At 24.7% G+C, this 12615-nt stretch overlaps 1 protein-coding gene across 1 annotated transcript in view; it reads left to right on the top strand.

Annotated features, from left to right (window-relative positions):
• The window catches only part of LOC112604253 (transient receptor potential cation channel subfamily V member 5), a 49516-nt gene that overhangs the window by 225 nt on the left and 36676 nt on the right, over nt 1-12615 (top strand). The window contains exon 2 of the mRNA XM_025353206.1: nt 3707-3885. Coding sequence (XP_025208991.1) covers nt 3707-3885 — 179 coding nt within the window. The remainder of the gene's footprint in view (nt 1-3706; nt 3886-12615) is intronic.

Here is a 12615-nt window from a genome sequence, read left to right on the forward strand (position 1 = left end):
GCATGATAGACGTACAATTATTACACGTACACTATTATATCGTATACTATAATATTATACATATCGGTGGCCTAATAAATGCTATCGAATTGAAAAACACATACACACACACACATGCATTGGTTAGATTGGGATAGATATCAATCAAAGTAAATTAAAAGTATGGTATCTGTTGACGATTTAATATAATCGAAAAAAATATGTACAAAAACCTCAGTAAAACTAGCAGAGTTCAATTTAAAGAATTGGTATTTTAATTTTTTTTTTTCGTAGTATAAAGGTAGTATAAAGATAAGTTATAGTAAACCAATAACAATTTTAATAATATAACATTAACATTTCCGTTTCGTTATTCTATTAAATTATCTTAGTTATATACAGAAAATAGTATAGGATATTATAACTTCATAACCCTAAAGTTTAAACTTATAATAACATACATCATAATTACGTATAACATTATTCAATTAATTTTACTTTTTAATGTCAGACGATATTTTATGTTTCCCTAAATAAAATCATTTTTTTTAAATCATTGCTGAAAGTACAACATTAGATTACAATACCATTTAAAAATCTTTCGTTTTTAAGTAGTACATTTTCAATTTATTTTTCACAAAATGTTGTGATTGTTGTTTAAATATTTATTATTTTCACATATATAATAAAATCAGCAATTTAAAACAATAAAATATACACAATAATATTATCAAATACATTATTATTTTATGCGTTCATTTCTATAACTACGTATCTATTTTCATATAAAGTTTAAAACTCTAGTAGATTGATTTGAGACATTGACACATTACAATAATATTCTGAGATTATAATTCTAAGTTCTATAAACTCTTAAAATACATGTTAGGTAAGCGTAGTTACAAATAATAATTTCATATTTTTACAAAGTTAATAATAGTTTGATTTAATACTCAAATGCTCAATATGTCCATAATCAAAATTCAAAAAAAATTACAACTCAAAGACAATTTCTTATCATTGAAATAGCATAATATTATAATATTTAATACACAATATTGGATTTGGATAACAACTAGTATCATTATTTAGCGCTTTGCATTGTTAATTTAATTCAGTACAGAATTCATCCATTTAAAATATAAGATTTTATATATTTATACTATTTTAATATCTAATAATTCGCTCCGTTCTATATATTAAAAAATTACATTTTATGTAAAAAGGTTTCTAAACTTTTCTTGCGATAATCCAAAATTATGTTGATTCATAAAATATCTTGCCACTTTAATCACTTATTTCAAACTACTCCGTTTCAACAAAATTACTTTTAAAATAAATAAAGATTATTAACAAACTTACAAATTTAATACATATCGCTTAACTCATTAGTCACTGTAAGATGCATATAGTGTACAACTTAAAAGGAATTAATTATTATGATTTATACCCAATTATGTGTTATGGTAAATACAATATGTCCATGCTATTAAGTTTTTAAAGGAAATTTGTATTTGATTTTTAACAAATCGCTAACTAGTAACTATACACTTAGTGTTTATTTTAAATTAATTAAAACAATTTAACAAATTTAGAGTTTTATAATTCTTATGTAATTGGACTTTAAATGAAAAATAATATTTTTAAGTGGTTTAATTGAAAATAAATGTATAATTCTTAAAAGACTATCGTTAGTACCAGTATCATATTATAATCATTACTTAAAGTTCAAGTCTTAAACTATTTACGAATACATTCCAAATATATGAAACATAAATATTTTATTTATTTACACTATTTTATATAAAATAATTTCAAGTTAAAATAAAGTAATATAAAATAATTTATTATAACTTAAGCATATGTATACAAATTTAATAATAAGTACCAAAGATATTATTATTGTAAATAAATAATAGCACTTAAGGCGTTTATTGTAAAATAAACAATAAAATATTTAAGTAAGATAAATATAATATATTTTAAAACGGTAAAATAATGTTTTGTTTTCATAAACCATTGAGAGGTTTAAGAATATTTATATATAGGGAACGTTTTACACAACACTGACCATAAAGAAAATATCATTAATAACTGAAAATCGCATCTAAGCAAAATCGCATTTATCTATTGTCTTAAAAATTATAAAAATAAAGAAGTTACTGTTTTTTTTCTTATGTGATAGAAAATTAAAAAAAATATAAAATGAACATGTATAATATTAATTCAAATAATAACCTAAATTATTTATAAACAATATTTAACTATATTTATAAATATTAATTATGTTGATCAATGATGATCTAAATAAACACAATAAATGTATGAAGTCAAACAATTATACTGGCTAAATTTTCTAAGTGAAAATTATTTTGCAACTTGAAATACATTTTATCAACTATTATCAATGTGTTACCGCTCTCAAGTGATGATCTCTCATATATGCGGCATTTTATTTATATTTAACTAGAGATTTTAATGTATTGATCAAAGTGTAAAAGCTCTCAAAATTACATATTATAATACCTTTAATAATAACCATCATCGCGTCCTAAGCTCGAAGAATCAATCATAGTGATACAGAGTCCTTTATTAATAATTAATAAATATTATTACAGTATGCAACATGATAGGGCACGGCCTTTACTTTGCAGAATAATAACAAGCCGTCCCAACCGGAATTTTTGATTAAAAAGATACAAGGGTAAACGTTTAAAACCGTATATGCATTCTACAGATGTGGCAAACGAGAACTCTGACCATTCTGTTTGCCTCTCACCAGTATCTGACAAACGGATATTTTAAAGGGGTGAGAACATCCTGAGAACTGCGATACCCTTGCAAAAAAAAATTATTATAATTCTGCAGAATGGTGCGGTTTGTGTTGTACCTAGTGCAATAATTACAGATTACTTATTACAAAATTGAATGTCTTATTTATCGATTTCGTTAGGTGCAGCTGGTTTCACAGAACAGTATATTTTACATTGGATAGACTATTATTATATGATGCATATGCATTATACGTATAATAATTTATCATCACACACATGCACACATTGCATATATATATATATATATTATAATGAATTAAATTTAAATTTAAATTAAAAAGAAAAGTTTAAACAGAATTAATGTTAATTTAGTTATCCTTTTCCCATTATATTACACGCGTACCATTTATTTAGGCTTAAATTCACACCTGTTTGAGCAAAGCATTAATATCCATTTTATTTTCACCATCATCTTAGTGTATGTATAAATAAATAATATATATTTTATACTTAAACTAATCGTATTCTTCGATAAAATAAATTCAATCCACATCAAATAATAATAATATAATACTCGCAGGTACAAACATTTCGTGTCATCGACATTTATTTATTTTACTTAGATATAAGTAAGCATTATAGGCAGCATTATATTCTGGAGTTTTATTCATTTAATAACGCATTGTATAGTTCAATAAAACTTCAAGGTATAATATTTAGATTTTTTTTTTTTTTTATGTACATATATCGAATATGAAGAAAAAACGCGTAACTTACCCATTTATAATTCTATTCCGTCTACACGTTATTCAATTCGAAATTCTTTCTAGCCATTTTCCGATTTAAAAATCAAAATGAATTTCGTACGACCTTCGCTAGGTTACGCCGAGTACGATATTATTTTTCCCATACAATAACGATCTAAAAACGGTTATTTTTATTTGTCCTTTTAGGTTGTGGTCTCCTAGTAGATTTGATGAAAAAAGCTGTGCAGACAAAAAATTTTACCGAACTGGATAACGCGATAAAAACCCAAGTGGAACCCATGCTGTACAATAAGGGTGAAGGTAGAATGATACCGATCGCCAAACTCGTGTTACTACGAAATCGCGATCGTTCTCGGGCGAAATGGGTGAGTGGAAAATTTCAAAATTAATATATTTTATTTATTTTTATTATATAATCTATAAAAATAATATTCACTATAAGTGTAATCACTGTGTATTGGCTGTTGGTAAAACTGAAAAAGACTTCAATTTCAAACATTTCAGTGGTGTGGTTAGGATGGACTATTTAACTAATAGGTTACAGCACCACTTACATTTTAAGCGCCTCACAGGATTACCAGGAATGTTGGAAGCTAATAACTCAGTTACAAGTGGATCGCAATGGTTTTATAGATGAGAATAAAATCTTTTATAGAGCGTAAACCATTTTTTCGCATTATTTTACAATCATATACCATTTTACAAAAATAACAAATTCAATTTTAAAAAAGCCTAGCCAGGTTACTAAAGTTTAAAGGGGCAAATAAAATGATAAACGTTTAAAATGTTTAATCATATTTCTGAAACGGAACAAACTGCATAAGTACAATAATTTAATTAAATAAAATTAATTTCCTATCTATGTTGAAATGTATATAAAATATTATATTTAATATTTTTTCATAAATTAAATAAAAATTTTGAAGTTTTTTATGAAAATATCTATTGATTTTCTTATAGGATAAAAACTTCACCGAGCGCATAATCATAAGTTAAGTCGTTACAAAAGTGGATAAAAAAATTTAAAAAGTGATCTAATTAATAGAAAAAAGAATAAGATCTTATTGAAGCAAAAAAAATATTACTTTCGGATAAATAAATCGAACTTGCCACTTATTTGGATGAGTTACGTGTCGTCGATATACCACTTGAACTGGTAATACAACATTAAACTTTAGAATGGCCGACAGTGGTTATATATGGTAAAAGTAAAAACTAAAACTTACACGTACTAATTTTTTTCATTTAATGTTTTACAAAAAATATTATAAAGTAAAAGATGTATTAAACTAAAATGGTGTAATATAATAAATAATTGCGTACATGTACATTTATATATGTATAGTTTGGCCAATTTGGGTGTATACTGTACAATCAAATGTAAGATCATAAACAAAACTGTCCTAAGGTTTTAAAAATACATATTATCAAAGATTCTGAAAGTATAACCTTGTTTGAAAATCAAGGGAGTACTAAACGTTACTGTAAGGTTCCAAATGGATGACCAACTGATATTTTTAGCAACGTACCGTGCTTTCTGATTATTCCCAGCATGGCATAAGTTATATTATAAGTTTAAAAAGTATACCGAAAGTTATGAAAAAAGTGAGTGATTATACTCGTATATTAAAATACTTAAATAGAATTTAATTTATATGAAACGGAATATAATTATAATATCAAAGAAGTTTTAAATACTTGGTAATGCAATACTTTTGCTAAATTTTCTTTAACTTCTTTAATTAAACTTACCTATTTGTTTGTTTCAATTTTAATGCTCAAATTATCACTATATTGCTTATAAAAAAAACAGTAAAAACTTTTTGATTTTTCAAACATAACTCTTGATAAATGAAAATAATTTCCTAATATTTTGGCGTGTCGTAATTTAATATTTATCATGCAGTTATTTCACTAAATTAACGTTTAAAGTTTAAACAAAAGGTGTGGTACAAAGTACATATATATTATCGCCATGATATAATGTATTTAATTCTCTGCGTTTTATGCATGTCTGAACTTAAAATATTTATAGTTCGACAACTACTATCGAGTGATTAATATTCAATTTTAGTTCATTAAAAAAAAAAAAGTATCAAACTATTCTAACTTATATTAAGTAGAAAAATTTTTGATGAAAATACATATGCATTTCTCTCGTCAAACTCATACGATGTAATTAATTCCACACGATCTCTTTAATATATAATTAAACATCTGGTCCCTTGTGATTGATAAAAATAAACAATTTATCAATTCTAATGTAGGTAATAAATAATAATAAGTATTAGTAAGTTTAAATATAATTAATAAAAATAAAACCAAAACAAAAAAATGATTCATAAAATACCACTAACATTAATTTAATTTCGTTGAAATAAATAAACCTATATAAATATGTTTTAACTGTATAGAATACATCGAAGGAATCAATGAATTATTTTTATGAAATCATGTTACGATATTCTGGCGTAATTTATAAATTATTTATAAGACGAATCCAAATTAATGATAATTTTATGGTTGATGAATTTTTAGGATATTTTACTAAAACCTTTTTCAATTTATGATTTAGTTAAGTAATGTGTGATTTATTAATTTTGTGAAATACTGTAGACTAATAATAATGATAATAAATTATTCCCCAATACGTCACTTCATTTATTCAAAAAGTCATATTCTAAGTAAAATATATATATAAATAAAAAAATATTCAACTATATGACCAACTAATTATATAATATCACTCAAAATCTAAAACTGTTTATAAATTATAATTTAAATAGATAGTTATAGACAGTTTCACAAATAATAATATTAATATCATACAGATTTGTAGATTTATTTTTATTTTTATATATAATAAATAAAATTGACTATTTGCTATTTTTGTTCATAGTAAATTTTAAATTTGGCTCAAACTAACATTTTAAGTAAGTTGTATCTCATACAATTATGCCCTATTTTAAGTCATTTAGTATCAGCAGCATTAAAAAAAAATTAATTAATTAATTAATTAAGTCAATATTTTATATCAATTAAATAAATATCACCTTGTAAAAAAACAGTAATCAGTGCCATTTATATCTGGTATATAATAATCGTAACACACATTATACTACAATTATATTATAGAATAATAACAACCCATACTCAAATGGACCATACCATTAATTACATTTTAACTAAATGATACATTATATAATTTCAATTTACAATATAATCCAACTAACCTAATATCATAGCTCATTAATTAAACATTGTAGGTACATTTTTAACCTTTTTATTAATAGCATCGACAATTATTACATTAAATTACATTAAAAATGACTACAAATAAAAACCTAAACTTTAATACGATACCGTCTAGTTCTGCCAATAATTGTATGAAACCTACTATTTAAAAGTTTTTACAAATATTATCAGTGACTAAAAAAACTAAAAAATCTACATACATTTTAGACCATAATAACTTACATAATATTATGTACTTACTATAATCATGGAAAAATAAACAATAAATATTAGACTTAACTGTAGTGTACATAATATTTTTTTAATATCGTTTTGAATTAATAATATATAATATCATAATATAATGTACCAAATTTTATTGTATTACTAAATAAATCAATCATCACAACTACTTTGTTTTTCGTGACTAGGTACTGTAATAATAAAAATACACCTGAAATATAAATATTTAATGTATATGCATTATATCATGTTAAAACTTTAAAGTAGATATAAGATTAATAAAAAAAAAAAAAAAAAAATACAACACGATTAAAAAATAAAAATAAAAAATGTAAAATGAAATATTACTTTAAAAGTTTTGACATGAATTTAAATATTTAAAAAACCACTAACCTCGATTAATATGTGTGATTAATTTAGTATAAGATCTAAATTAACTTATTCTGATGAATTTTACAATTTAAACACAGCTATGAATTGAAGGTTCTTTGAATTTTTCTTTATTTCTTAAACACTATTTTACATTAAAAGACTTTACTGAAAGTTTCACATAGAAGTTCTTCCTAAAGAAGAAACTTGTTTACAAATCAAATAAAACAAATAACATAACATTTTTAGTTCTTTATAAATGCGATATTGTACGATTTAATAATAATTGACCATAATACTTTTTCTATCAATTTATAATTTTGAAAAATTCAAAAATACTTAAGTACAATTTTTTAATATTTCCAACTGGAAATTATCTGTTTTCTTTATCTGTATAAAATTATGTATTAATTTATTTTAAACTAGATAATTACATTATTTTATACTTTGTGTGTGTGTTTAATTTTCAAAAAAATTAGTTTTGAAAATGTTATCTTTAATTTTTAAAATACAATTCATTTTATTGATTATATCTGAAAAATCAAATTTTTGAAAGTATTTCCTTTGACTGTATCGTTAGAACCACGATTTCAATTATACAATTATTCATTATTATAATATACAAGTAAACATATTCGACGATGTTTAAATAAGTAATACCATTTTTCACTCATAGGTAATTTAATAATTACATTCAGGTCCAAAATCTAACGTGTTGTTAAAACATATTTATTATAATGTGGTTCGATGTGTACAATAATAAATTAAAATGCATAATTATAAAATATACCTAGTATATAATACTATACGAATTTTTATTTGATAAATTGTATTAAAATGAACTAAATATTAATACTTTAATCATTGTTTTTTTGGTTTCCACATGTACAATAACAACAAATTAAAATATATTTATAGTTTTAAAAATTTTTTAAAATAGTTTATAAATCAAAAATTTTATTAAACTAGAGATTAATCAAAATATGAAAAATAAATATATTTTAATTTTAAGTTAAATTACATTGACAGTCGGCAAACTTTGAAATTTTCAAAGTTTTTAGACTATACGATTCTCTGTAAATCCAACAAATATGCACGTTTATTGCTTTAATGATGTACCGACAACATATAATTATAATAATTAACGAACATTGTAATAAAACATTAATACCATCATTAAAACAGTCTTCTAAAACCGCGAATAGTAAATATTAATATACATATGAATTACCGAAAACCTGGTTAATATGATATTGTTACAAGTCTTTTAATTACTTATGGAAGGCCATAGTCAAAACAGATATGCATGTTAAACTAACATATAAGCACTAAATATCCATTCGATCAAATACCCATCAAATTGATCGCAGCAGCCAGCAGGTATAAATTTTCCGTGAGGGATCTCTCGCATTAGGTGTTCAAGTGCTCGTGACTGCCTAATTATAATATTGTAATTTATAACAAATAGCATGACCAACGTAATCATCATTTATTTAAAAAAAAATCAAAAATGCCAGTTGTTGATCTAAGTTTTATAAAAATATTTATGGTAAAAACTTTTATTTAAATCAAGTAAGTAGTTTGTTTTTACAATTTTTTTAAATACAAATATTTTTTTTTTTTTTGTAAATTAATTTAAAACGTAATAATTTTTTTCAAAATATTATTTTGGGAATTTTTATGAAGTATATCTTAAATTATTTATTATTCATTTAATTTTCTAGTTTTTTCAAACATTTAATTTTTGTTAATTTTTTATTTTTACTTGTCGAGTCTTTTTGCATAGTAATACATAACAGTGGAACACAATAAACTAAAGTATATTGAAAATAAATATAATATTTCATAATTAATGTTTATTTATTAAAAACTAGAAAATTAAAATAGAAGTTATCTTTAATAGTTTGGTGAACTGAATATTCACTAAATGATTATCGGTATATAAATTTGATAAGGACAAATCTAATTTTTAATATTTCAGGCATTGATATAACTTGTTAGACATAAATCATACAAATATTTGCGTGCTAGAAATCTTTAATACAAAAATGTAAATTATCTAAATATTTCCACTTAGCGATTTTCAGAATCTTTATTCTTGAAGATCGTTTATCTATATAATATTTGGTTAATGTTTTTAATTATTATTATAATATTACAATTAAATATACAATATAATCGTACGTGTATATTTATATATATATATATATATATATATAGTCATATGAATGCAGTACTGTAATGAATAAGTAGGAAACGAATCTTTTTTTTCATAAAAGAACATATTTAGTCACATTAAGCATTATGTTAATACATGAACAATCAATAGGTGACAAAATTAAAAGAAAATATAAATTAAATTGCGATTAAGACGAGAAAAAAAGTCGTACATGATATTTCATATACCATAATAATTTTATAATATTACTTACCCACAGTAATCGACGACAGCAACATTCACACTTGCGTGGGTTGGCCCCAAAAAAATACGCTTGGGCATATTATATTATAAAACTACCGCCTAGTTTCCGAACGATCGATTTCACTTTTTAATGGTTTAAAAAATCTCTACCGTAGTTTTATGCGTGTGTGGTGTCGTTGGAGGGGTGTTTGATATTTTCGTTTGTGGTTTTAACGAGTTTTTTTTTTTTTGCACGTAAATTAATACACACATTCAACGCAGAGAATCGTGGTGGTGAAAAAAAAATCGCATTAGCCATAGCTAGGTATTACATACTATAGTGCTGGACAAAAAAACTCTACAACTAATAGACGGTTAAAGATTTTAAAGATTGCGTTTAATTTTAAAGTGATAAATTGCAATAAATATACACTCGTTAAATGTATAATCATTAACTTATTTACAATGGTCATAAGATCATGTAATATTGATGTTGGGTACGATATAAAATTGACTATCTATGCATATTAATACGATAATATTAATAATATTTAATTTTATTTAACTTTATTTGTAAAAGTTATAAAATAAATTTTTAATTACTATTAATATTATAATAACTCATACAATTAGTGAAAAATCCAATAAATAAATATTCAATGAAATATAAAAATTTTTGCTACCAATTTAGTACATTTTAACCCTCATAAACTTTAATCAAAACATTTTTGCAAGATTAAATTGCACATATTATACTTCTAACGCCTTATGTACACGCTATTATTATTACATTATTCAGTTTATAGCTGACGTATAACACCACCCTTTACTAGACCGTGTTCTTGAAGTTACCTAACAATTAGAGGAATGGTGCCCCTAAGGAATCCATCCCTAAAATTCGGTTAAACTTTTATGTTATTTCTGTGTACATACATACAAACGTGTTAATTAAGCAGCTAATTATTTCGTTGTGAACAAATAATATAAATAATATAATATGCAGTATCCTGTATTTATATATATATACCTACGTCCTACACTCACAGTACATAACCAACAATAATTTTTTGATGACAGTAAGCATTAGTTTCATATTGTAAATATACTTTGTATTATAAAATCAATGGTTGTATGTAAAATAATAATGATTGTAATATTATGACCAATAACACGACGATAATACGTTTTCTCAACCATTTGTATTGATATTACAATTCATTCATAGATCATTCGAACCTATTATTTTTAGAACATAAAGTGGAATAGCTCAAAAACTACTCATCAAAATATCGATTTTGATACATCGAACTTTTTAGAAAAATTATGTACTATAAATAATTTACAGTATAAAAAAGAGCTCTCATTCGAAAAACAGAAGTATGCATCTCCATTAAATACTCCTTGGGTAAAACGAAAAATCTCATCTCAAAAATTTTAAAATAGGGTCTTAAAATGTATTTAAAAATTTCGAAAATCAGAATTTGAATATATTCACTAGCAAACAGCAAAATGGGTGTGAGCATATTTGATAAATCACTCTGTAGGTACATTATTATAATATCGAACGAGTTCGCCGTTTTCACGTGCAGCGTGGCACGGCACTCAACGATGAACAATAACAATTATAATATACCATTCTCTGGAAAGCGTCGAAAGCACACAACACCGTTTAAATATTGCTATCAATGTGAAACGCCCAACGATTCGGTTATATACTCATAATGATATTAAATATTACGACTGTGGCGCGGAGCAATACGTGTGCGACGACGTGAGCATAAATTCGCGGTCGCATAACACATAATATTCAATATAGGTACGTATTATTATTGCATGCGTTGTTCGAGGACATTTCGCGAGGAGGATTCGTGTACAGGAAAATGTGTCGAATCGACGGAGCACTATACGACGTTATAATATTATATTATACACTACATGCCCGTGGTGATGCAAAAGCGGAGGGAAAAAGTTGTATATCGCCAGTGACCAGCTTAAACGATATTCATAATCATAACATATATTATTATTATCATTTTATAGGTGGTGAAAAACGCCGTAGCTTTTGTTTGCACAATACTGTGTATATCATGTGCAATGCGTTTTGTCGAGAATACAACAACGATGACGCGTTATTATTTACGATAAACTAATGTTTTACACGCGACAAACACAATACCGTTACTTAATTGGAAAATTACGAATTTAATTGAGTTGAAAGCAGTTCACGAAATAATTATTATTTCAATTATCTGTTTGACATCACGGCGAAAGTTTCGGTAGCTGTCGCTCGGAAACACTGTCAGTGTGTTGAGCGCGCGAGTTTATTACAATATTGTGCTATACAAAATATCATACATATAAAAACACGGGTAAACAAAACAAAAAAAATAAATAAATAAAAAAAATACCGCATAAACGTAGTTCTTCGATTTTTTTTATTTGTTCTTTTATTTTTTTTTATCTCCTTCGACAAATTTATCGACTTCCGAATGCTAATTTAGACTGCTGAGTGGAATAACAAATTAAAACGCAAGATTAGCACGAAGGAGGGGAAGAGGCAGAAAAAATGTGCCATTAAAGCGTCACTGTCGACGAATAAAGTAAACGTAATTTATTTCGCTTGTAATTTAAAACGTATACCATAAATAATAAATTAACGGCTGTTATTTTCCATGTATTAAGTAGAAAAATCCTACCGTATTAAGTCTATTTCATACTAATAAGTACAAATATTACCTTTGGGACTTGCGATTTCATTACAAATAATATTATTATGTATCGGTATTGTATGTTCACCATTGAACGCCATCTACCTTTTTTTCTTGTTAAACCGACAGCAGAGGAGTCT

Source organism: Melanaphis sacchari, unplaced genomic scaffold (genome assembly GCF_002803265.2).
Source record: "Melanaphis sacchari strain LSU unplaced genomic scaffold, SCAv2.0 Contig11_pilon_pilon, whole genome shotgun sequence".
In the NCBI taxonomy this organism is placed as follows: Eukaryota; Metazoa; Arthropoda; class Insecta; order Hemiptera; family Aphididae; genus Melanaphis; species Melanaphis sacchari.